The sequence below is a fragment of the Arachis hypogaea genome, chromosome 15 (assembly GCF_003086295.3).
Source record: "Arachis hypogaea cultivar Tifrunner chromosome 15, arahy.Tifrunner.gnm2.J5K5, whole genome shotgun sequence".
Taxonomy (NCBI): domain Eukaryota; kingdom Viridiplantae; phylum Streptophyta; class Magnoliopsida; order Fabales; family Fabaceae; genus Arachis; species Arachis hypogaea.
In genome coordinates, this window is record NC_092050.1 from 152,933,276 (window position 1) to 152,961,005 (window position 27,730).

The 27,730-nt window shown below is 35.2% G+C and overlaps 2 protein-coding genes across 5 annotated transcripts; both read right to left on the reverse strand.

The window, feature by feature from the left end:
- Positions 1 to 28: 28 nt before the first annotated feature.
- LOC112751428 (pre-rRNA-processing protein ESF2) lies at positions 29 to 27,534 on the reverse strand. 4 transcript variants are annotated; one of them, XM_072217260.1, is made up of 8 exons: positions 27,280 to 27,534; positions 25,855 to 26,238; positions 25,692 to 25,755; positions 25,249 to 25,316; positions 24,550 to 24,639; positions 24,326 to 24,456; positions 22,983 to 23,108; positions 22,663 to 22,878 (listed from the first exon to the last, which is right to left on the reverse strand). In XM_072217260.1, exons 2-8 carry the CDS (start codon positions 26,072 to 26,074, stop codon positions 22,861 to 22,863), a joined length of 717 nt encoding a protein of 238 aa, XP_072073361.1. In that variant the 5' UTR covers positions 26,075 to 26,238; positions 27,280 to 27,534; the 3' UTR covers positions 22,663 to 22,860. The 4 variants fall into 4 exon arrangements, with proteins under 4 accessions (XP_072073363.1, XP_072073361.1, XP_072073362.1 ...); XM_072217261.1 differs by lacking the exon at positions 27,280 to 27,534 and adding an exon at positions 26,637 to 26,655; XM_072217262.1 differs by lacking the exons at positions 22,663 to 22,878; positions 22,983 to 23,108; positions 27,280 to 27,534 and adding exons at positions 29 to 206; positions 308 to 433 and having other exon boundaries at positions 25,855 to 26,363.
- LOC112751427 (alkane hydroxylase MAH1) lies at positions 8,121 to 9,913 on the reverse strand. Its single transcript, XM_025800571.3, has one exon. The coding sequence runs from the start codon at positions 9,850 to 9,852 to the stop codon at positions 8,281 to 8,283; it is 1,572 nt and encodes a 523-aa protein (XP_025656356.1). The 5' UTR covers positions 9,853 to 9,913; the 3' UTR covers positions 8,121 to 8,280.
- Positions 27,535 to 27,730: the final 196 nt, after the last annotated feature.

The window sequence follows — 27,730 nt, forward strand, 5'->3', positions numbered from 1 at the left end:
AACACACTATTATATTTCTAGATTACTTTAATTTTCCACGTCAAAAACCTTCAATCACTAAGAACAATATCTTCTAAATATTACCCAAAAAAAAGTTGAATACAGAAAATTGCTATATGCATGTTACAAAATTGACAGTACTATTCTTTGGGTTCTGAACTCCTGATGTTGAAGTATCAATACATGGATTACGAACCACCAAATACCTGTAAATGGTGTAATAGACATTAAGCTACGCCTAAATAAACGAAAGAGACACCAAAACATGAATTATTTAGATATAAATCAAAATCACATTAATTCTTACAGCATCTAATATATCATCAGAGAGTCTAGGTTTACTTTCTTTAGCATTAGCAGTTATTGGCTTCGTTTGGGGGAAATGGTGAATCACTTTTGCGACTTGTCTAGAGTCTTGTTGAATCTTCTGCTTCTGTTGAGACCAATTGAAATGGCATCAGAAATAAACCTCCATATATAATAATGATGTATTGATGTGAATTTGAAATTGTAAATTTCTTTGGTGAAGAGGAGAATTGGGCCAAGAGTAAAGATTCTCACCAAATTAATAGAGGACATGTGCATTGCACATGATCCTTATTTTGTTTTTGACCTTTGCTCTTATAACTCTTCATTCGAAAACACTCTTCACCATAGTATTACCCTTTGAAATTATAGATCATGGCGTGTATGGCAAAGAAAATAGCAAACTTCCACAAATACATTGTACTTCACAAATACAGATGAAGGATAAGAAAACTAACTAGCTACATCAATAATCCAAAATATGATCTTACATTACAAATGAAAATCATAGCCAACATGTAAATCTATCCTAGTTTTATGGAGCTAAATAGTCCCCGTAAAGATAAGTTATAAAAGCCAAAATTCAAAGCAATCCAACGGATCCAAAAAATAGTTTACTCTGAATTACAGAGATACAAGCATTGGAATTCCATACTTATAAAATATTTTAATTCATCTGAATTTGAATTAATTAAAAAGCATAAATTGTCTGAAATTTGTTTGAAAATACTTTCATAGGCATAGCACGGTGAGTTTTAACCTGCACCTGGCAGGATAAGGTGAAGCATTCACCTCGATGTTGTCACACTTCCATTGTTAACACGTAGCACAGATTTTAGTGGCGTGGCAAAAATTTCCCTGCTTTGTTACCAGGAAACTTGTTTATAGGTTTATAGAAGAATTATTTATTCCCTCAGACGTGGGATTTATTTCATAAATAAGAAAAGTTTGTGTTGAATTTTAGGCCAATAAAAAATGTATTAGAATTTTTTTTTAAAAGTGTATTGGGTCTTCAATTATTAACAACCTATAGTTAATTGTGTTTGAAGGCCACATACTAAAAATATGCAAGGCCCTATTTAAAATGAAAAAAAAAAGCCTTTAGATTTCTTATGTTGAATATATATTTGTAGTTCCACCTCTGAGAATTACATTTTTTTAGTTTCACTCCACTATACATCGAGTGAGTTGTACAAGGATAGAATAAGATGGATGAAAGTCTTAAACGTTTCCTCTTCTTTGCTGTAACCAAGGGACATCATCTTGGTGTTTTCACAAGTTGGAAAGAGGCCAATAAACAGGTCACTAACTTTATTTTTTCGAAATTTGAATGCTTCAATAACTATGAACATGTATCTATGTGCTTCAAGTCAAGAATGTCATCCATTTCTTTAGCCAGTGTTAGGGTTTGAGAAACGGATTTCACGTTTAGATATGAGACATTGCACAGCACAACTTTACCTTCTTTTTTTTCTTTCTTAGGGTCATGTACAATGCACTAGCCCAAAGCTATATAATCGAGCCCAACCCATACGGTACCTTCTTTTTTTCTTCCATATGCCCATTTGTTCAATAAAGGACAACATTCCAATTAATATTTTTTATCTATCTTATTAAACAATACACTAATAGTCTAATGGTCACACTGAAATTTATCAAAAAACAGAACACCTATACACTTACCTGTGTCAGCAGTGAGAGGTGAATGCTTCACCTTTTTCTGCCAGGTGCAGGCTAAAATCCGCCGGCATGGCACCATGAGCGAAGCTACGTATAAAATAGGAGAGACAGTGCCCTCCCAAAAGAAAAAAATTTGTTTACAAATATAATAAAAAATAAAAGAATGTCTCCCACCCCTCAAAATAATGTCTAGTCTTCCCTTCTTTAAAAAAATGAATGGTTATCCTAATTCTCATTCAATGCAGCAAAGAATAATTGAAAAGTTGTGTTATTTAGGTTATAGATCATATATTTAGTTAAAAAAAATCTTAACTTATATTAGAAATAAAGAATTTGAAAGGACAGCAACAACAAGCCAACAAATTACTTCTTCCATTCTTTCCTCTTTTTTTCAATTAGAAAACAAAACATCATTCGATATTTTTATTATTATTACAACTTAGAAAATAATAAGTAGTCTTTGGTCTTTCATTATCATCTCTCATTTTTTTTATAAGTTATTTTTTTATTTGTTTTTTTAATAATTTATATATTTATTTATTTATCTAGTTTATAATCTTATAATATTAATTTAGGTTTTAAAAAAAATTAAAGATGATGATCATGTAATTATAATGCTATCCTTGTATTATTTTTAATTTTTTTTTATTATTAATTGTTTGTGACATTGATATTATTGATTTACAAAAAATAAAATAAATTGAGTTCAGTTAAGTTGAATAAAGTTTATCTTATTATCTATGTAAATTCTCAATAATAGATGACTTTGAATCAAGAAAAAAATGTCGAGTTCAATTGTGTATGTAAATTACAAATTTTAACTTATTTCAGCTCTAATAATAATATTATTAATTTTTTCATTGCATAAGTTATGGTTGTGACTTAAATTATTTACATGAAACATAATATATTTTTTTAATAATTTTGTAGAAAACGTCTAAAAAAAATAGAATAATATTTGAAGATTCTAAAAGCAAATATGTAACTTATATTTACAATATTTAAAATTAGCTTTGAGATATTTGTGTTTAATTATTTTAATATACGATATATTCAATCATCTTATAAAAAATTAATTCTAAACCTAAATTATTATTTTTAATTAAAATAAAAAACTAAAAAAAAATATTGGCCCTATTAAATATTGTCTAGGTTCGCCTGCATAGCACTAAAGGCAACTTAAGCAAGTAGTAAATATCAGAACTTGCAAGGAACTTTAATTACAAGCCAAATGAGTAAAACATACGTGACATCACAAATTGGGAAAATCTAAGTGACCAATAGGTTTTAGCCAACATACAGCCAACAATTCCATTTTCACTCTCCTTTCAAAAAGGAGAGGACACACCTGGTTAGTCGGTTTCCTTATTTTTCTTACTATCCAACATGACACTTTCAAATTAGTTCCAATTGTATATTTCTATCACGAATTACTAAACAAAGTAAAATCTGATTCTCTGAAAAATAATGTAAGATTTATTTATAAAATAAAATAATTCTTGAAACAATAAGAAACATTTATTTCTGTTAGAAACAAGAGACTGAGAGAATAATATGTAAAGTGTATTATTCAATTGTGTATTGAGGTACAATATACAAGGGATATTTATAGGTGCTAAATAAATCAAAGTAATAAAGACATAGAATCCTACAATTAATGTACAGATATGCTATATAAATATAGACGATGCTAATTGATCTAAATTGATTATATTGATTCTCTAACATCCCCCCTCAAACTCAAGTGGGAACTAAGGATACCAACTTGAGTTTGAATAACAAAGTCCGAAAGCGAGTCGGGTGATGAGCTTTCGTGAAGATATCAGCAGTCTGATCCAGTGTCCCAACGGCAATGAGACAAACAGCATCAATAAGAATACGTTGTCGAACAAAGTGACAATCAATCTCAATGTGTTTGGTGCGTTCAAGAAACACATCATTATGGGCAATCTGAATAGCACTGCGGTTATCACAAAAAACATCAGTAGGAGACGACTGAGGAGCACCCAGATCTTCGAGAAGCTAACGAACCGAGATAACCTCAGCAGTGGTGTTAGCGAGGGCACGGTACTCAGCTTCTGTGCTTGAGCGAGCAGTGAATGTTTGCTTCTTAGCACGCCAAGAGATGAGAGCGTCGCCAAGAAACAAACAGTAACCAGTAGTAGAACGACGATCAGTGGGATCACCAGCCCAATCAGCATCAGAATATGCCTGAAGGGTCAAAGAGGAATGGGCAGAAAAATAAAGGCCATGAAATAGAGTGCCTTTGACATACCGAAGAATGCGAAGAACTGCCGCATGGTGAGTAGTACGAGGAGCTGACAAGAACTGGCTGAGGACATGAACCGGATAGGCAATGTCTGGTCGGGTGATAGTCAAGTAGACGAGACCTCCAACTAACTGGCGATAAAGTGTCGGATTATCCAAAACAGTGCCATCCATAGGGGTAAATCGAACATTAGGCTCAAGAGGAGTAGACTCAGTGCGACTATCTGTAATCCCAGCGCGAGCAAGAAGATCTGAAGCATACTTAGCCTGAGAGAGATAGATGCCATCATCGGTGGAGATGACCTCAAGACCAAGAAAATAGCTGAGAGAACCAAGATCTTTCATCTCAAAGGTACGGTGAAGTGAGGCCTTGAGATCAGAGATACCATCAACATCATCCCCAGTAATTATCATGTCATCAACATACAGAAGTAGAAGAACAACTCCACGTTCGCTTTTACGAATGAAGAGTGCATTCTCATGAGGGCTAGAAGTAAAACCAAGACTGCATATGGTAGTGCTGAACTTGTCAAACCATTCACGAGGAGCTTGCTTAAGTCCATAAAGTGCCTTGCGAAGGAGACAAACCTTATTAGAAGGACAAGGATATCCCGGAGGTGGTTTCATATAGACTGTCTTTTTCAAATCCCCATTAAGAAATGCATTCTTCACATCCATCTGACTGAGAGACCATTTTTTAACCGCGGCGATGGCAAGAAGAGCTCTAACAGACGTAAGACGAGCGACAGGGGCAAAAGTCTCTTCATAATCAATACCATACTCTTGCGTACAACCTTGAGCAACCAAACAGGCCTTATAACGGTCAATAGAGCCATCAGAGCGAGTCTTGATCTTGTAGACCCATCTACTACCCACAACTTCCTGATCAGAAGGAGGATCAACCAGATCCCAAGTGTGTGCCTTTTCAAGTGCCTGTAATTCTTCTTGCATTGCTTGTTCCCAATTTGGATTTGAGGAGGCTTCTCTGAATGTCTTAGGTTCATGTTGATGAAGAATAGTAGAAAAGCAATGGTAATCAAGAAGATGAGGAGGTGGATTCCTTACCCTAGAAGAACGAGCGGGAGGAGGAGGCATGACGGTAGGAGCAGGATCATCGTCCAGTCTGGAATCATTGGGAGATGGAGAAGGCGGAGGAACAGAAGGCTGTGGAGGGTCACTCGAGATAGAACCTGTAGAATCATCACTAGGAAAAAGATCAACATTGGGGTTAGTGAACAAAGGTGACTGAGTAGTAGGAATCGACTCAAAGGATGAGAACCGAGAAAACATGTGGTGCTCCCAGAAGACAACATGACGAGATATACGAATACGTTTAGAGAGAGGATCCCAACAACGATAACCCTTGTGTTTAGTGCCATAACCAAGAAAACAACACATACGAGCCCAAGGTTCAAGTTTACTATGTTCATGAGGCTGAAGAAGAACAAAACATACACAACCAAAAACTCGAAGAGAACTATAATCTGGGGGGTATGATAAAGACGCTCAAAGGGAGTAACATTACCAAGAATAGAAGAAGGGAGTCTATTGATAACATGAACAGCAGTAAGAACAGCTTCACCCCAAGTACGCTTAGGACACGAAGAAGAAAGGAGCATTGCACGGACGGAGTCAAGAATGTGACGGTGTTTGCGTTCAGCTCTACCATTTTGTTGAGACGTACCAGGACAAGAAAACTCAAACAGAGTACCCTGTTCTGCAAGAAAGGCTAAGAGTTTGGAATCACGGTATTCCATAGCATTATCACGTCGGAAAACCATAATGACCTTGGAAAACTGTGTTTTAATCATAGTAGCAAAGATGATATAGATCTGAGGTAACTCATGGCGATTAGTCATCAAATAAACCCAAGTAAAACGGGAATAATCATCAATGAAAACGACAAAGTATCGAGCTCCGCCCATAGAGGCAGTGGGAGCGGGGCCCCAAACATCAGAGTGAATGATATCAAAAGGAGAGCAAGCAAGAGATGAATTATTGTGAAAAGATAAAGCAGGTTGTTTGGCAGTTTGGCAAGAAATGCAATCAAAAGATTCATTTGGAACCTGACCTAAAACACCTTGAGACACAAGAGGACGCAGTTTTCCTAAGGAGGTGTGGGCAAGACGTTGATGCCATAAGTGAAGGGTAGAGGGAGAAGAAGCAGCACAGAGATTTGGTACAGGAGAAATATGAAGACTTTCGAGTTCAAACAACCTTCCGACCTTACGTCCAGTCCCGATGATTCGTCCCGTCCGAGGATCCTGTACACGACAACCAGAAATAGAAAAGGTGATGTCAAAACCCAAATCAACAAGTTGACCAACAGAAATAAGATTGAAGTGTAATTTGGGAATGTAGTAAGTATCTGGAAGATTAAGAGATGACTGGGATATAGAACCCTTGTGTGTTGCGTGCAAGAGGGAGCCATTTGCAGTATTGACAGAAGGTCCATTTATAGTTGTAGACATGGACAAGAAAATATTACGCAACGGAGACATGTGATTAAAGCAACCCGAGTCAAAGTACCATTTAGAATCACCTGGAGGGGTTGATAAAGCAGCAGGAGTATTACCAGAAACAGAGAGAAGACGCCGTAGAAGAGATGCAATATCAGATAGAGAGACAGGAGACGGGTTGAAAGGTGCAGAGGGGCTAGGTTCAGTAGTAGCAGCAACAGTAGAAGCAGGCGCAGGACGTGGTGGACGAGTAGGACAGGTAGTAATCAAATGTCCCGAGAGCTTGCAATAACAGCAGAGCAACTGTGAACAATGGTAGCTAATATGCCCTTTCTGGTGGCATGTCCGACATTCAACAGAGGGGCAGACGGAGAAAAGGTGCCCAAAACGGTTGCAGTTTCGACAGAATGTATCCTTTCTGTCTGTGGCAACAAAAACATCCGACTTTTCCATAACAATAGTCACACAAATCAAAGAGAGGAGAGAAAACTGCAATTTCGAAGCAGAAAATGAGAAAACGAAGCGCGGAATCGGAAAGAGGTCACTAAAAAACCTTAGGGATGGTCCCGCTTGTCAGCCACGTCAGCAGTGACGTCAGCGCCACGTCAGGGCAACGGAGACACGTGGCAGCCCGTGAGAGGATGAGGAGGACGAGCTGGCGTCGAGGTGGCGGTCGGGTCAACGCGCGGGCCGGGTCGGGTCAGGAGCGGGTGCGCGGGTCACAGGGAAGGCTGGTGGCGTGACACGTGGCGGCTTCAGGGTCGTGGGATCAACAGCAAGATCCAATGGCTACTGAAGCATCTCGGGGGAGGATCAATGGAGGTGGACAGCGAGCTTCCAGCGGCGCGTGGCGGCGCGTCCGGGGGCGTATGGCGGCTATCTCAGCGGCGTTGGAAAGCTGACGACGAGAGGATCACAACGGTGCCGGAGGTGACGAACCAAAGCGTCGGAAACAGGTCGAAAAAGGCGAGCAAAGAGGCACGGGTGGAAGCTGGAAGGAAGAGCAACCTGGTCGTGACAGCGTCTTTCGGCGGCGCGTCTGGTGGCGGATGGCGGCGGTTCTGGTTGCGTTGGAATCACGGAGACAAGACGAACAAGATGGTTATGGGGGTGACGAACCAAAGCGTCGAAAAGAGAACGAAAAATGAGGCCAAAGAATACTGTCGGAAAGGAAAAACAATGGGGCTATGAACTAATATTCATTGAAAAAAAAAAAAAAACTTAAGCTCTTGATACCATGTTAGAAACAAGAGACTGAGAGAATAATATGTAAAGTGTATTATTCAGTTGTGTATTGAGGTACAATATACAAGGGGTATTTATAGGTGCTAAATGAATCAAAGTAATAAAGACATAGAATCCTACAATTAATGTACAGATATGCTATATAAATATAGACGATGCTAATTGATCTAAATTGATTATATTGATTCTCTAACAATTTCCATTATTTCTTCACACCAAATATATGTATATATACACACACTTACATATTTTATAAAATTATTAAGTGATCCATCTACTTGTGTGTATTAGAGCTTTACCACACTTCATACATTTGAAATAACTAAAAACCTTCTCTTTTGGTTATCCTAACCTTCAAACCATCCTTCATTAGAAGCACAATTGAATGATTTGGAATAGCTTGATGACCTTCCACCACATGAATATGATAATTGCACAAAATGGATGCTGCCACCATCTTAATTTGCATAAAAGACAAGTCTTTTCCCAAGCAAGTTCTTGGCCCCGCATTAAAACTAATAAACTTGTAAGAAGGCACATGAATTATTCCTCCTTTTTCAGATATCCATCTCTCTGGCTTGAACTCCAGGCAATCTTTTCCCCATATCTCTTCATATCTTCCCATTGCGTACAAAGAAAGTAAGATCATTGTATTTGGATTAACATGGTGTCCACTTGGGAGTATGTCACTTTTGATTGGTTGTTTCCTCTCAAAAGGAATAGGAGGAAATAGCCTCAAAGATTCACAAAGAGCACCATGAAGATAAACTAGCTTTTTCACCTCTTCTATGCCTAAAACTTTGTGCTTCATTTCATCATTATTTGATCCAAAATTTTCTTTGATTTCATCAAGAATTTTGGTTTCAACTAATGGGTTTGTAGCAACAAGCCAAAAGAACCAAGTAAGAGCTGAAGTTATGGTATCTCTTCCAGCCACAAAAAGATTAAAAGCTGAGTCTCTTAAAAACTTGTCATCATTGACTAATAATGTTTGACTTTGACTTTGACTTTGACCCTGACCCTTCTCTTCTTCTTCTTCTCTCATCATCATCAAAACACTAAGCAAGTCAACTTGAGCTTCATCTCTTTGACTTTTGTTGTACTTTCTTAGCTCTTCTCTCTTTGATGCTGTGCATGAATAAATAAATTGGTCAAACACCTTGCAAGCTTCACTCATCTTTTTCTCTTGACCTATTTGAAGACATTCTAGAAGCTTCCAAACACTCTTTGGAACAACATGCCTATAGAATATGGACTCTTCAGCTTCATTAAAAGCCTTCTCACATGCAACTTGAGGGAACTCAATAGAAAGACAATTAGGATCATACCCTAAAACAATAGAACAAATATTATCAAATGTGAACCTATTGAAGACATCTTGTAGATCAACCTCAATCTCATGTTGTCTCACATCTTCCAATGTGGGAATTAAGCTACATTCCACCTTCTTCTTGGTTGTCTTCTCTAGAAACATCTCGAATTTTCTATTCTTGAACAACGAGAGAAGCAAGGATCTATGGTACCTCCAGGTCTCTGAATCCGTCGTGAAAATTCCAAGTCCAAAGACTTGGAAAATCTCGCGGAATTCGGAGCCCTTGACATAGTTGTCAAAACTCTTGCTCTTTATATGATGAACATTCATGGGGTCACTAGTGACCAAATAGTTCATGTTGGTGAACCAAGGTCCCATGAATTCACCGGTTCTCCCATGTTGTTTCAAAATATCGGTTATGAAATCATGTATCCGATACAAGTTCCACAACAATTTTGGTAACATGCCAAGGATAGGCCAATCTATTAGGAGAGGACTCTTGCAAGATAATCTCCTATGGAAGAAATAATATATGTAGCAAAATGATGATGCAATTATTGATACATAGAGAAAGATGGCCATAGTGTATATGGTTTAATTTCTTGTAGTTTATTATGTGAGGCGGTTTTAATTTAGATAGATAAGGTTGGTTTTGTTATTCTATTGATATGTATGTATGTGGCATTATATATACAGTAGTCCTATTTTGGCATCCACTTTCCACATTATGAGTGATGAATTCCATGAGAAATAATTAAATAACAATATATAATATAAAAATTCATTTTTATAGTATTAAGTGGAAAGTGCTGCTTTATATAGTCTATATTATAATAAAAATTTCAAAACTATTTAGAAGATAATAGAAAATTAATCGAAAACACATACAGTTTTAAATTATTTTATTTTGTATTTTTTTAATTATTGTTTATTTTGTTTTATATTTATTAATTACAGTTAAAATAATTAAATAATTATAAATATAATAAATATATATGTAATTATAAATATTATATACATAAAATGCTGAGTTAAATAAAATAACTTTAAATTTTTTTCTCCTAACATTAACAAACTTCTGACAATGCTTAATGATGATTTTAATTTGTGTGTCTCCATACAAGCATTTTCTTTTATAATATTTTAAGATTTTTTTATGTCTTTTCTATTTGTCTTTTCTAAGAGAAAGGCAAAATCGTACACAATAAATTAATAATTGATGTAAAGCTATATATGTAGCTAGGTCCCAAAACATTGTGATTTTCACTATACATACAGGCTGGTGAATACACCAGATTGAAGAAAAAAACACAAAAAGGTACATATTACTATATATTGCTATTATTATCAAATTAATGTATGATATGAAAATATATTGCCAAAAATTTGGGATGTGATAATAATAATTGCCCAAACACGTGAAATACTTCAAGATGTGTCTTCTTTCAGAGGACCGTGGACATTATGGTTGGGGTTTGTTTGGCTTTTTATATTGTACTGTCCACTTGTATATATATATATATATCTAAAATTCTTGATTAATTGTTCATATATTTGTTGTATTTAAATATTATTGGAATATTTCGTAGTAGAAGATATTTGAAAGATTTTTGTGGGTATATAATTGATTTATGTTGAATAATTTTATGATGTTATTAGTTTGTGTTTTTGTTTCGATGATTTAAATTATTATATAGGGGAATACATTTTAAATTTTACTAATATAATTAAAATTGAATGAATGAAAATGTTCAATCAGTAGCTTATAAGATTGGGACTATAATTTAGAGGAATAAAAATCAGCAAAGTTTTTATTTTAATCCTTCACATTATTACTTGCCTGAATTATTTTAATTTCTTAAATTTTTCATTTATAGTCTGTCAAATTGCAATTTGCAAAACATGAACAAATTAGTTCTTGGTTCCAATTGTTAAGTTGTTAATGTTTTCATTGATATTGAATTATTGATGCATGTTAAATAATTAAGAGTAAATGTCATTTCCGATCTTTAACCATTTGTCCGATAGACTTTTCACCCCCTAAGAAATCTAAACACCCAAATCGGCCCCTATCTACTTTGATATATGTACGTTTCAGTCCCTGGTTAGGGACTAGAAAGGGCATTTACTCAAACTAGACAGGGACTGGACCGTACATATATCAAAGTAGATAAGGACTGATTTGGATGTTTAGATTTCTTAGGGGGTGGGAAGTCCATCGAACAAATGATTAGGGACCGGAAATGACATTTACTAAATAATTAATAATATGATATTATCGTTAGAATTTTCTGTAGTGTGGTGGATTCTTATTAATTATTGATTTTTGTCATTGATAAAACTGGTTGAGTATTTTATTTTGACATTCTTATAAATTTATAAATAATTGAGTGATTTATTTTAAATTTTAAATGATAAATTATTGAGTCGTAAATTTTATGGTTAGTGTATATAATAAGATGAGATAATAATGTATATTTTTTTATTTGAGTTTTTTATGGTTAAAATATGATCATAATTTAATTCTCTTGACAACTAATATAAATCTATCGCGTGTAAGAAATTAAACAGAAAGTGTGTTTTCAAATACACTACAACATTTTCAGGTTGAGGCAACATTTAAAAAGTGTTGCCTAAAAGCTGATAAAAGGTTGTTTTTGATCTATGACAATACTTTTGGACCTAAGGCAACGTTTTTGGGCGGCGTTGCATATGCAGCCGTTGCCTTAGATCAAGGCAACACTTTTTTGTTTCAAAAGCAACGCTTTTGAAAGCAACACTTGGTAAGTGTTGTCTTTGGTTGAAAAACAACAACACTTCAAAGGTGTGTTTGAGACAACACTTTTTCAGTGTTGTCTTTTCTCTTATATTTTGGCCACTCTAAAAAGTGTTGCCTATTTGCAATAAAATGCAACCCTTTTTCGTGTTGCTTATAAGTTTGAATTCGCAATACTTTGAAGTGTTGCCTATTAGTTATGAATATGCAACATTTTAAAGCATTGCCTTTTCTTTTGGATATGCAACCTATACAAGTGTTACCTTTTCTTTTGAATATGCAACCTATGCAAGTGTTGTTTTTTCTTTTAAATATGTAACCATACAAGTGTTGTCTAATATTCAAAATATGCAACTAATAGAAGGGTTGCCTCTTTTGGTAAAAATAAATGTTACTTTTTTAATAAAAATACACAAAAATAAATTATTTAATAAATAAGAGACAAAATAACTAGTAATAAAATTTATAAAAGAGACAAAATAACTAATAATAAAATTCTAATTAAAATAGATATTAAAAGGTTTAATTAGTATTTCAAATACATGTTCATCAATAATTCTCAACAAAATAAAAAAATTCTTGTCTAACAATAATTGTCATAACAAAATAGTAAGTAATATTTATCAAAAAAATATCAATTTACTTGCATATTTTATATCCATGCTTGACTTGTCCCATATGCTAAATCTGCAAATAATACACAACAAAAAAGTATAGTATTAAAACTGAAAAATTATAATAAAAATTTCTTTATGATATTAAATACTATAGATATAAAAGCAAATTACCAGCTCATACTTTAGGATCTTTATACGAGAGGAGAAGCAAATTAAAACATGTTTAAAATTAGCAAAACAAATTAAAACATGCCGCTCAAACACAAATTACAACAAATAGTACATGTTTCAAATAGTTGTGAACTTAAAAATATCTCCCGGAGAAGTCCTGTTGACCTCATTTGAGACCATAATTATCAAATTACTTTCCCTCGTTTACAATGAATTAGCACGGGGTGGTTTCTAACATCTGATGCAAGCAAATAACGTTAGATTAATATATCACTCAACAGGTTGTGCTAAGGGCTAACATTGTAGTAAAGAAGTTAAAGAGTGTGTAATACCTAGGACTACTTTCAAAGCTTCTCAAATAGATGTTGACAAAGGGTTCCTACCCACAACAAGTGTAATCAACGCTGAGAATTTATAATAGTACATAATTTAAGATATAAGTTGAAAACTTAATATTGTGAATCTTTTTCCAGTTAAGAGAAATAACCCAAGGGCCAAGGCATCCCCATCGCGTAGCCTTAACTCCCAGATAAAAATGTCATTATCCAGTGGAAAGCAAACATGAATGATTGAGTTCACTATATCATGCAGCTTCAAAACTTTAATTAATAAGATACTATAATCTGTATTGGACAAGGGAAGCTACAAGAACAGAAATTACCATGGACTCGTGCAGTGTTTTTTTTTTAAACCTTCTCTAATGTAACAACAAGAAGCAGATTTATTAAACTTATAGGAACTTTCTGCGGACTACTCATATCTTCATCACCACACTAATTCTAAAGCCAATCCCGTTGGATATATTGGTTAGAGAAGACCTTAAACAAACCTTAAAAGGTTGTAATTTATAAAAGATATTAAATCCAACAGCATCAATAAATAAAATAGCAGATCTTAGACTTCAGATTCAAGCATACTTATTCACAGCAGTTTTTGCAAGACACCCATCAAAATCAAATGCAGCAATTTTAGGAAGAGCCAAAAAAAATAGAGAAATATAGAAATAGTTAAGAGGATAAGAATTAAGACCATAACAATATAAACATGATAGACTTTCAGTTTTTCACCATTAGACACTAAAGCCATTACTAGGTCATCAAATAAACAAGAGAAAGGGAAAATCTTACCTTGTAGTTGCTCTTCACTTCAGAAACTGAAAAGTTAATTTCCTCTACTGCTTCAATGTCTGATTCACACAGCTGCATGCAATAAACATGAAGAACAAAGGGAGTTAACAGCTTCAATGTCTGCTTAATCAAATCCACAATTCTGACATGTGTGGAAACACATGCTTGCCTTCCTTCACTTTGTATCCCTGCCTTCATCTTTTTGTATGTCCTCTATAGCTTTATCAACCTATCAAAGAAGTGTACACACAAACAGTCAGTAAAATTTGAAAAGAGACAGGTTTGATTAAGTTCAATAACACAGAAAATTGGAAAAGAAAGAATAACTCATTATACTGGCATCACAAGTTAACTTTGCTCTCCGACATAATCTCTCTCAACATTTATATTTGATTTGTTTTTTAAAGAAATAATGGAAATCTCACCTTCTTTTGAGACTTGTCATGTGCAGCTACCAATATCTTCTTCAAAGCTTTCTGGTCAGTACTCTGAAGAAACAAAAAACGTGCCAAACTTCACCTCAATAAAGTTGATACAAAATTCTCATCATAAGCTTCAGAATTCAAATTGCAATATTAACAAACTTGACTCATTTTTCACTGGTTGCATCATACAACAATATAAAAAAAATGTATATTTATAAATTTCTTGAAATTTTGGGAAAGGAGGGGCGGGGGGATGTTCTTAAATTGAAATGATAACGTTAAAAACTTGTTTCACTGATTAGAAAACTAAAAGAATAAACTGTTGCAAATATGATAATATTGAAAGGCTTCCTTGGAGCAGCACATAAAATAGCCACTATTCACTTGGCAACTCTTTGGATATGAATCCAGTAATAGGATCAGTTGTGCTGTGCAAGCCAAGGAGGCAAACTACTTTTAAATAACATTTATCTACATAATATTATTTGAAACAAGCAGCAGCACATCACATAAAGACCAAATTTGTATGAGCAGGCACAACTACCAGCCATAGGTTCAGCAAGCATTAGAGTCTCTTCCGAAGCTCCTATTAGTACATTACACGTTTGGTGTTTGTATATTAGATTATACAGTGAATATGAAATGGAACTTGTGGAGGTGAACTTATAATTCAACTGAAATGTTAAAGGGAACCAGATATATGGCATTCAAATGCTAGATTCTTGGAAATAATATTCATGTGATGTGATCATGTCTAATTGTCTAATAAATTCATAACCAATCCCTGTTGCAATCATCTTCCTAGTTCAGCACATAATGCAGTGTGCATGCTTGTGTTTATATCACAATCAGTGTTTGTGATATGATTCTACACCAGAAGCTTCAACTACATATAAAAAGTCTAATTACTTGTTGAAAGCTATACTTAAATTACTTGTTGAATCACAATCTAGCAACGTAGCAAGCATCAGATCAAAATAGTAGAGTAAAATCTAATTAAGCTGATGAAGATTGCAATATTAAGAAGGAAAGAACATTTCAAACAGTGCGACCAAGACCAGAATGAAAGGAGAAATTACGAAACCTTACAGCCATCGATCCCGAATTGGAAAATAGTGACCGATTTTAGCGACCAACTAGATTGGCTTTGTCATCGGTAGCTAAATCGGTCACTAATTGGATTAGTTAGAGGGGTCCTAGGGTGCTTCAAAGCATTTGGCAAGGATTATTAGCAGGAAAAAAGAATGATTATATTTAGAAAATAAATAGAATGTTGATAGTTAACGAACCTTTACAGTAACAGTGGTTCCAGCATTCCCTCGAAGCCTCTGTGCTGCAGCTTCACTATCAAGGCCATCAAGCCTCTCCCCTGCATAATCAACATTTATTAATAAAAAATCAGTTGTTTCTCTTCAGACCCATAGTTTAATCCCCAAAATAGACTTAGACAAGCCAAAATTTGATGAAATGTCGTATCAGAAAGAAAATGTTTAGCAGCATAAAGAAACAACCCCAGGATTCTATATAAGGGAACATCTAAGCAATAAGCTTGCTAATTCTGGCTTCTTTAAATGAATAGCTTCATCAAAAAGAAAAGAATGCGAATCAGATATTTGTTTGATACCATTTATCTCAACCAACTCATCCCCTTGATGAATACCAGCACGAGCAGCTGGACTGCCTTCAATGCAGGATAAAACAACCTGTGATTTCAACTCGAAAATCAATGTGTTTGTTACCAGTTGATATTAAGAGATAATATTGTTGAAGTAAGAAACTCACGAAGCAGCAGATGAAAAGGTTCTATGGAGTAAACTGAAATGAGTTTCAAGAATGGAAAGGCGAAACCAAGTTTTCCTTAAGCGGGGGTAAGTCTCAATAGCATAACAATTGACCTCAGAACAATCAGCACAAATTTTTAAAGTGGTTCGCTGCAGATCACTAACCAAATGTCCAGTTCTTGGTTCAATATTTATGAAGAGGCCTACTCGTTGTAAGTTCCCATCACTTCCAATTCTAAATCCTTGGTACTCCTGGCAGCCACAACACTGTCCCCGGCGGCCACGAACACGGCTGCGCAACTCAAAACAGAACCAGACAGAGCGGCGGCAGCCTACAGCAACTCCGGTGAGCTTCCTCAACGACAGTGGTGGCAGGAGCTTCGGCGGTGCTAACTGAGGCTTGACGGCGGCAGGAACGGCGGCGGTTGAAGCTCAGCAGCAACGGAGACCAGGCGCGGCGGCGACTCCACACGCGACGGTGACAACGACGGCTTCACCTCCTCCGCGCGCGCTCTTTCTTCTCCGTCCGTGGCTATGGTTCGCGCTCCCTTCCGTTCGCAGTTCTGTTTCCGACGCGGCTCAAGGACGATCGGCGGCGACGACCAGATCTCCAGCGATGGCAACGAGGATGCACGACGGTGCCTTCTCCCTCCCAGTCCTGGCTTGCGCTCGTCACTCTCTCCCATGGCTCCCTCCGCGAACGCGCTCTCTCTCTCTCTCTCCACGGTCCGACAACGACGCGATGGCGGCGGTGAGGCACAGCATGCCGGCGCGATCTTCTTCTCTGCTCTCCTCTGCTTTCCCCAGATCTCTCTCTCTCCGGTGATGGTGGTGCGGCGGCAGGACGCAGCACGGTCCCTCCTCCCTTTCCGATCTCCCTTCTCCCTCGGATTCCCCCCTTTCTTCTTTCTTCTTTCTTCTTTTTTCGTTTCTAATTGTTGGAGTTAGAGTTTCTAATTGAAATTAGGACTTCCAATTTTGTTTTGAACTATAAGGATTTGAATCAGTAAATCAGTAAATAATATATAAATTATAAAGATGTATTTTGTATTAAGTTAAAAGAAGAAAAAATATTTTTTGTTAAAATATTTAGAAGGTAGGTCAAAATTTTAAGGAAAAAAATTTAATTTATTTTTAGCAATATTTATAATAAGAAGTTTATTAAAAATTTAAGAATAACACTTATAAAATGTAATATATAAATATCATAAATGTTGCTTATTTAATTTACAAAAACAACACTTTTTATTTGTACTTTTAATTTATCAAAAGCAACAGTTATGATGTGTTGTTAAAAAAGAGTTGCAACAGCTTTATTTTTATGTAATAAATATTAAGTGTTGTCTTTAATTGGTTTAGACAACACTTTTCAAGTGTTACTTGTAATATATGTTGCAATAACTAAGAAATGTTGTAGTGATACCAACATTCATCCATTTATATATTTCACAAATAAAATCATATGATCAACTTAAGCTCCTCCGGCATATACTCATTGTTATCTATCTATATTAATATTGTATTGGTATTCTAATTATTGCGTATGAATCTAAATAAATCTCATAATCATTCTAATTAGCCCATTAATATTAGTCCAAGCAATTCGAAGAAAAAATAGTAACTAAATGAAAGAACTAAAATTGAACAGAGTGTATTTAGGATGGTTATATAGGACTTTAACCAACTGAAGTCTAATTATGTTCTATGTAATTTTATTACTAATTTTTTAAAAAAAAATATTGGGTGATCGTGACTCTCCATTATCCACGCTAAATTTCGTCATTATTGTATTTATTTATAATTACATATTCAGTACATTTAATATTATTCAATTATTTTAGTAGTAATTAATTAATACAAAAGAAAAACAATAATTAAAAATATAAAATAAAATAATCTAAAACTATTTTACACTAATTTTCTATTTGTTCGGTTACTCGGGGTCCCAAACGGGTCGAGGTTGATTCTTGGGTGTTGATGGGGGTAGACCTGGATTTGGGTCTGGCATGAGCAATGTGCGAGCAAACGACCCCCCAAGTTCTTTATGAAGTATGGGGAGAGCCATCTGCAAGGACATTTCGACGCCCAAGTCAAAAAATATGCAAGTGACAGTAAATAAAGGTGTAGTGACGTATCTTGGGGAAGGGGTAGGACCCTCTCCTTATATACCCTGTGAGTAGGGTGGGCCACAGGGGGAGACCTCCTTCCAAAATGCTTCTTTCCCCATAGCTGTCATGCTGGCAGCAGAGACGCGTGTCTGGGCGCAAAACCAGACGGGTTGTGTGCGCCAATCCGATTGCATAAACCGAATTGTCTGTAGGCCAAGTCGATCGTTGTGTTAGCTGAGCTGGGCCATAACACTATTTCATCAAATATTTTATGTGTACATATGACTTTCTATATAGTTTCTTTACACATGGTGAGCAACATTTACACATGTTGTAAATAAAGTGTTCTTTTTATAAAAATTAAAAAAATCCATTTTATTTAACAGCATTTTCTCCCGCATGGAAAGTGTTTGTTGACAAAATAAATAGTCACATGGATCATTTATGAAGTTTGGTAATTAACAGCGAACAGTTTGGTATGATTAATTTTTTTTGTACAATCGAAACCCATCATCAGAACACATAATGAAAAAGAGTTAACTATTAGTATCTGAAAAATTTAGATGTTGATAAAAAGACTCTTAAAAAATATTATCGACAAAATAGTTTCTTAATGATTTAAAAGTATGACAAAAATAATGATCAAATATTTATTTTTTTATAAGTGACAAAAAAATTTTCGTATTTATTAATAAATAACTTATCTATCTATTTTGAATTTTTATAATAACATTTGAATAAATATTTATAAAATGCACAAAAAAAAATTTAAAGTAAAATTTAATCTCTAGATTTTTTATTTTTTTAAAAAAAATTTGGTCATTCACAATTAAAATTTCTTTTAAAAATTCACTTGATATAAATTTACCAAATTTTAAGGATGAAAATAACTTTTTTTAATGATATTTGCAAAAAATCGTATTAAAATATGATCTCTAAAATCTTTTTAAAATATATTTTTAATATCTACTTTCTGTCGCAGTTTTAAATCTTTCAGAAATTGTTAGTATCTTTTTGAATTATTTTTGTCAACGTTGTAAGCTTTCGAGTACTATTTTAGTATTTTACTCAATTTAAAATTTCTTGCACAATCAAATTTTTTTAGTATAATCAATTAGCAAAACGCAACAGAAACAAGAAGCAAAACAAAAGAGGATGAGGAAGCAAGAGCAGAAAAAATTGATGGTGAATTTGCAATTGCTTTGATGTCGCCGCAAAGGAAGAGGTGTGACATTGTTGCAGAAAAGGAAGCGCATCTGCAACGGTGAATTTGCAACGACGAATTTGCAACTCTGTGACTTTGAGCAATGGGCTGTGACTTTAGGGTGGAGAATTTAATTTTGATGGCGAGGTTACGAAGGGGAGATCTGGTGCATGCTTGACAAATGAAAAGGGGAGACGTCGCCAAAGAGAAGAAATCCTAGAGTGAGAGAGACGGAGCAAAGAGAGACACGAAGGAGATCCGACAGAGCAGACCACATCGCCGGAGAACTGCGACAGCTGGAGAGCGGGAGCCGTATGGGAGATCCGGAGTGGCCGACCTCCATGGAAGAGAGCATGACAATGGCTGAATGAGAGCGTGAGTAAGGGCACAGGACTGTGAGTAGGATTAGATCTTCTCAATTTTTTTTCACTTGAGAGTAAATTTGATCTCTCACCAAATATTTTATATGTGGGATCAAGAGAAAATATGAGAGAGAAAACACTAAAGGGTTAAAGATCGTACTTTTCTCTCTCAACTGAAAAAAAAATTGAGGGTATCCAGTCCTACCGTGAGTGAGGTTGTGTGTCCGAAAAAGAGTGTGGTTAAGCAATGAAACTGAAATCCTAATTTTCTCCTATTTAAACATTTATATGATTGAGGTTAATTATTAGAATGTCCTTAAAAAATAATATAGCAAGCTTGTTGAGCCAATCTGCCTACGCCACCAAAATCTGCAAGTGTAAAATCTCATTCGGCCCACTTTTTTGCCGATTTTGGCATACCGGCCCAGTAAATTTGTTCCGTTTTACTAGCCCTACCAGAAGTCTACCATAGGAGGAAAGATATCTTGTCACGATCTCATAGAGGTCAACTGATCCAGGTGTAAGTGTCTAACCATACCTTACATCGGGAAAGAATGTGAACGAAACAATACAATCATATCCACACATCGTCCATAGTATTGAGCAAGCGTGATGAAATCGTCATCCTTGCCAAAATGCCAGACATAAACATAGTCAATATCATTATGCAAGTAGGACGAAATTCACATTCTTTTCTAAGGCCTTTAATCATGATCATTGAAAAAAATTTTATTTATCAATAACTCACTAGAATCATTTTTCAACCAATTTAGAGCCTATAATAGTTTTCTTAAACTGAAAGTGAATGTTATAAATCTATACAAACTCATTAGAGAGGATTGTTTCATTAAAAATAGTATTACAAAACAGCAAGTTTTTGCTTATGCAGTCTCTACTACGAACGCAACAAACTCCTCCCTGTCCAAAACCAAACTTTTGCTCTATGTGGAAAACTGTCACAAATGCAACCTTAACGCTCCTGACCTTGTTTTAAAATCGTCGACTTGACATAAAATTACTAAGTTGTATATATAAAGTATTCTTTTTTTTATCGATGCCTCTAAGTAACCAACTAGGGTACCTGCCAACTTGAACAGCTTTTCAAAATCATTCTGTTTTTTAAGTTTTAAAAATTAGGATTACACACGCCAGTGGAAAAACCAATCCGTAGAGCGACTTCTCCCATCGTGACACGCACGGCGTTCCATGCCGCACCTTTCGTTGAACCACCGGACACTTGATGTCGATCACGGCTAACCACTTGACCTGCAAACTGAGCCATTCACAAGTCCCTACAAAAGAAACATCCCCCAATGCAGAAAAGAAAGATCCGAACGAGCCAAAAAGAAATATCCACTAAAAGCACAAAAGAAAAATCCAAAATATAAGATAAAAAAACATCTCCCAATGCAAAAAAGAAACATCCACTAAAGCACAAAAGAAACATCCAAAACAAGATAAAAAAAGATCCAAAATTTAGCAGGAAAAACATCCAAAATTAGTAAAAAGGAGTATCCAAAACTAAGAAGAAGCGACGTGACCTCAACACGACAACAGTAGTGGACATGTGGCGGTCTCCTCGGTGGCGGATGTGATGCGTTCGCGAGGGGATCCTGCGGCGGTGCTACGCGGCAGTGGTCAATGGCACTACGTTCGCGAAGGGAGGGTGCTACATGAACGTGGTGGTGGTCAGTGGCAGGGTCGGCAGCACTGGTTTTAGGAATGGATGGCACTACGTGCGGCAGCGGATGGCGGCACTGAGTAAGGCACAGACGTGGCTAGAGTGAGAGACAAGGGTTTGTGTGGTTCTTTTTTCCAGTGCGTACTATGAATGTGTGTGAGCATTAAATTAGATTGGCTTTTTAGGATTTTTTTTTATTTTTATTGAAATTTTTTTCAAAATTTAAAAAGGTGTTCAAGTTGGCTGAACATGTAATTAACTTTCTAGACTTTCTCTTTTTTTTTTTAAATTTATACTTATAAACATCACATTAAAATATGATTTCTAAAACCGTTGTGAAAATAATATTTAATAGTTTGATATTGTAGTCACATTTTGGGAATGGATGACACTGGGTGTGGCAGCAAATGCCGACGCTAGATAGGACACGGACGTGGCTAGAGAGAAACAAGAGTTTGTGCGTTTTTTTTTTCCAGCGCGTTCTGTGAATGTGTATGAACATTAGATTAGATTGGTTCTTTAGGTATTTTTTTTGTTTTTACTAGAATTTTTTTCAAAATTTAAAAAGTTGCTCAAGGTATTGAATATGTAATTGGTTCTCTAAACTTTTTTTTTTATTTATACTTATAAAACATCACATTAAAATCTGGTTTCTAAAATCATTGTGAAAATATATATTTAATAGTTTGATATTGTAGTCACGTTTTTTTTTTTTTTGGTGTCTATACTGTAGTCACGTTTTAAAATATTTTTTTATTATTAACAAATTTAGAAATTTAGAAGCTACTGATAATTTATTCGGCAAATGTTAGCAAGCAAATTTGATATGTTTATTAATTGAGGGTAAAATTGAAGTATACATGTAAAATGTGAATCATGACACAAATTCAATTGTTACAATTGAGGTAAAAATTCATGTGTACTCAACTTCATGTGAAATTGATAGTTGAGAGCCGTTAAATGATTTGACTAAATTTTTATTTAACGGCTCTCAGTTATCAACGTTACTTTACATGAAATTGACTGCACCTGAATTTTCACCTACAATTAATCCAAATATCGAACTTGGGTTAATATAATTGGAGCCTACAAGGCTAAAACTAACAGTTAGAAGGCGTATAGCAATATAACAAAATTCACTGCATACAAAAATACACTATTATATTTCTAGATTACTTCAATTTTCCACGTCAAAAACCTTCAATCACAAAGAACAATATCTTCTAGATATTACCCAAAAAAAAGTTGAATACAGAAAATTGCTATATGCATGTTACAAAATTGGCAGTGCTATTCTTTGGGTTCTGAACTCCTGATATTGAAGTATCAATACATGGATTACGAACCACCAAATACCTGTAAAGGGTGTAGTAGACATTAAGCTACGGCCTAAATAAATGAAAGAGATACACCAAAACATGAATTATTTAGTTATAAATCAAAATCACATTGATTCTTACAGCATCCAGTATATCATCAGAGAGTCCAGGTTTACTTTCTTTAGCAGTAGCAGTTATTGGCTTCGTTTGGGGGAAATGGCGAATCACTTTTGCGACTTGTCCAGAATCCTGTTGAATCTTCTGCTTCTGATGAGACCAATTGAAATGGCATCAGAAATAAACCTCCATATATAATCATAATGTGAATTTGAAATTGAAAATTTCTTTGGTGAATAGGAGAATTGGGCCAAGAGTAAAGATTCTCACTAAATTAATAGAGGACATGTGCATTGCACATGATCTTTATTTTGTTTTTGACCTTTACTCTTGTAAAAAGAACTATCTTCCCTCTTCATTCGAAAACACTCTTCACCATAGTATTACCCTTTGAAATTATAGATCATGGCGTGTATGGCAAAGAAGATAACAAACTTCCACAAGTACATTGTACTTCACAAATACAGATGAAGGATAAGAAAACTAACCAGATACATCAATAATCCAAAATATGATCTTACATTACAAATGAAAATCATAGCCAGCATGTAAATCTATCCTAGTTTTATGGAGTTAAATAGTCCACGTAAAGATAAGTTATAAAAGCCAAAATTCAAAGCAATGTAACGGATCCAAAAAATAGTATAGTGTGAATAACAGAGATACAAGCATTGGAATTCCATACTTGTAAAATATTTTAATCCATCCGAATTTGAATTAACTAAAAATCATAAATTGTCTGAAAATTGTTTGAAAATACTTTGATCATCATAGGCATAGCACTAAAGGCAAGTAGTAAATATCAGAACTTGCAAGGAACTTTAGTTACAAGCCAAATGAGTGAAACATACATGACATCACATATTGGGAAAATCTAAGTGACCAATAGGTTTTAGCCAACATACAGCCAACAATTCCATTTTCACTCTCCTTTCAAAAAGGAGAGGACACACCTGGTTAGTCGGTTTCCTTATTTTTCTTACTATGCAGCATGACACTTTCAAATTAGTTCCAGTTGTAAACTTCATTGCTTGCTCAATTTAAAGCACCAACTATTGGACAACCATTTCAACATATATTTTATGCTGGCTCATTTTTCTGACCAGTCATAGCAACAATTCAAGAGGAAATATGTATAGGACAAACTAAGTAAGGCAGAGGTGTGAGTCTTTTATTAAAGGAAAATTAGAGACAGCAACATATTTCTTTTTACTTTTATTTTATCCTCTTTTTTGCTAGTGAGATTGTTCACCAATCAGTTTTTAACCAGCACATAAGTTTCTTGTCAGACATATTAATACATGAAATTTTTATCCAAATGCAACCTTCAAAATTGTATTCAATAGATTTTGGACAGGATAGAGTACCTTCTTTAGCCTCTCCTCTATTGCATTCAAAGCACGTGACTTATCGACTTTGGAAAGATATAAGTCCCTCTCTCTCTTGGCAGCAGAAAGTTCTAAAGCTATCTTTTGCTCCCGAATAGCTTTCTTTAATGCTGTTGTAACAAGACTCGTTTAAGCTTTTACTAAATAAAAACAAGATATGTTAACCAAAAAATGAAAACAAGATACGGATTGTATAGTCCTACCTAGTTCTTCAGTGAGATCATCCCACTTGAATTTACTTAGGTATTTAATATTCCAAAGGTCATAGTAGAATGATGACCTCTTCTTTCCCCCTGGACAAAGAACATGAAGTTATGCAAATCAGAAAATTGAAACTTGACAACCAAATCTATGAGCAACAAACCGCTCAATGAATAGTCCTGCTACTACAAGTGAACACCAGAATAAACACATCGCATACTATTTATTCCCTGTATATTTTTACTGAAGAAATTTAATTATGAAGAAGAGACTTATAAAGGCAGGAGGATAAGATGTCCTCCATAAAGTGGATAACAGAAGCCCAATTTCTAGATAAATTAGAAATAGTAAAGTCCTTTGAGAAACCATGAACTGAGCACCAGACAGAGTCCAAAAACCTAAGGACTCTGATCTCAGCATGGTCTAAGCATATGTATAATTGAATCTTGACCTCCTTTCTTTTTCCACCTTATTAAGCTTATCACTGAAAAGGTTGATAGGACAAAATTCCTATTTCCATAGAAAGTATATAATAATTCCACTACTATCTATTACAGGTAAAACTAAACACCATATCATATAATAGCAATGGATGTGATGTAAAGAATCTAATATTATAGAATCAATGAGAAGTCATTATGATTTTCCATTTGAGAATCAAGAACAAAGAGCCAGCACAACTCAAATTCATACATGCGTACCTATCTGTTCACCATTCAACATATTGGCAATCCTCTTTGCTAAACTTTTATTCTTGAATTCAACCCACCTACACAGTTACAGAGAAAGATCCAATGATCAATTCCTACCAATGATCAATTCCTATCAACATAAACAACTAACATTTATATACCAATTTTCAGTTCTGAAAAAAGGTACATGTGAAAGAAAAGAAATTCCCCCAGAGGCTCAGACCACAAATGATGCACAGAAAATCTCACTACAATTTGAAAACTATCTACACAAACATTTGAACTCAACAAAACTAAGCTCGTCAAAATACGCTACTTTTCAAGGCTGTTTGGTATGGTCTTCACCATTTTCTTAAACCAAAGAGCCGTAGTATGTTATGAGCTATTTATATCTTCCCAAAATCTATAAGTGCAGGGGGCTTTTGCTATTTTGCCAAAAAGAAAACAAATACCCTTCTGAGAAGGCTTGGTCTCGTGCACCCCGCGACCGTTTAGTTGAGACTGGAGCAGTAGAATCTGCAAAATCAAAATAAAAACGCTTCAAGTATTAGAGTGCTTTAATTTCATTATTTCAAAAATTGAGAAAAACAAGTGAAAACATGAATTAAAGAAGACCTTCAGGGGCAAGAAAGATGCGTTGTATATCTCCGAATTGAGAGAGAATGAGACGAAGCTTGACGTGGTCCATGTGAGGGGGGATCCGACTCAGATAGCAAACACCTCGCTTGTCCGCCTTCTCTGCTTCCTTCAACAATCTCTTCTTCTTATCTTTCAATTTTGATTCTGAGCCATTAGGTTCATTCTCGGCATTTTCTTCTTTCTCTGCAACTTCCATAGTCTTCTTATTCTTCTTTTTCAATTTATATTTAACGCAATTAGGTTCGTTTGGTGGTGAGGTGTACCAATATCAGGGTTTTCGTTTTCCTCTACACTTTTCGTCCTCTTGTTTATTTGGTGAAATGCAGCAACTTCTTGTTCTTGTACTGCGATCTCCTCGACCTTCATCACAGAGGTTGTATCAGCAACAAGGTTTTGAAAACAGGACCAGGCATCAAACCAGTCAAGCTAAAGGTTCAGAGATTTGGTCCAACCAATTGAATTTGGGACCAACCAGATTCAACCGGGTTATAATGAAGAAAAATAAAGAAAAAAGGCTTTAACCAAAAACCAATTTTAGTAAGAAAAAAACAATAGATCATAAATAAGGAGACAAAAATTAAGGTTGCGAGAACCGAACTAATGAAGATTACGAATTTATCTGAGTTTAGTTTAACCTATAATTTTAAAAATAAAATAAATAAAATTATAAAAAAAATAAATAAATAAAAAACAATGATAAAGACCAGAGTAAAGCAAATAGAATCGTAGTAGAGAAACAAGTAGAACGGTAACGTCACTCGAAGAAGCAAGCAGAGGGGACGACGGAGCAGCCTTTCGTGGCGGCGACGCCAACAACTCCGAGCAAGCCTTCGTGCGATGTCGACGAGAAGAGGATTGAGGAGAAGCGAACAGACTTTCCACGGGCAACAATGGCACCTACAGTCTATTCTCGTTGGCGGCAACAGCACCCTCTACTAGACGAAAAGAGTTCGGCGATGGGACGGTGGCTGAATTTATTAGGGTTGGAAGGTTACAAGAACCGAACTGATCAATTAACCAGTAAAATAACTGATTTATTGGTTTAATAATTCAATTAGAATTCAATCGAAATTCAACCGATTTAATTAAATATTAATTAAAAATTTAATATATAATTTCAAATATTTAAATTCAATAATTTCTAACCTAATAAAATTTAAAATTTTACAATAATTTCTAACCTAATCATCACTCATCAGTAATTATCAGAAAATCAGCAACAAGCCAACAATATATCAGCAACATCATTATCATTTAACCAACTTGGGTTGGTCGAGTGGTCAATTCACTCTTCCGTTTAAGCAAGTGTCAGGGGTTCGAATCCCACCTTGTGCATGCAGCAATCCCTTAGCTCGTACAGCAAAAAAAAAAAAAAAAAAAAAAACCATGAACAATGCTTACTAAGTAGCTAGGGAGAAAGGGGTGTGATGGTGACGACAAAGGAGTGAGAACTGTCGGTGAAGACATAAAGAGGACGGCGACAGAATTTTCACACGCGACGCTTGTCCTCGAAGGAGAAGAGTTCGGCGATGACTACGAAGAGAAACGGTGGCTGCGATGGCTACGGGACTGCGGGGCTATGGGGCTGTGTTTTGGGGAGTAGGGTTCTCCAAATGAAATTTTAGTTTTCAAAGAGAAAGAGAGGAATGGGACTGGCGGACTGCGTTTGGGGGATTACTGCTTTTTTTTTTAGGTTAAACGGCGCCATTTTGAAAAGGTTGATACCAAACTGAAAACCCTTAAATAAACCGGCTAATTTAGAGGGTTTACCAATTAACCATCAATTCGACTAGTTCTTTGACTAATTTTTTATCAGACAGTTTATGAGATCAATTGAACCAGTTCGGTTAAA

Bases quoted from the DNA above. Each gene is read 5' to 3' on its own strand.
- LOC112751427 (XM_025800571.3), bottom strand. From the start codon at position 9,852: ATGGCCATCTTTCTCTATGTATCAATAATTGCATCATCATTTTGCTAC.
- LOC112751428 (XM_072217262.1), bottom strand. From the start codon at position 26,074: ATGGAAGTTGCAGAGAAAGAAGAAAATGCCGAGAATGAACCTAATGGC. The intron at 25,317-25,691 runs GTATTTGTTTTC...GTAACTGTGTAG, and splicing joins GACCAAGCCTTCTCAGAAGG to GTGGGTTGAATTCAAGAATA. The intron at 24,640-25,248 runs GTACGCATGTAT...TTCTTTGTCCAG, and splicing joins GTTGAATGGTGAACAGATAG to GGGGAAAGAAGAGGTCATCA.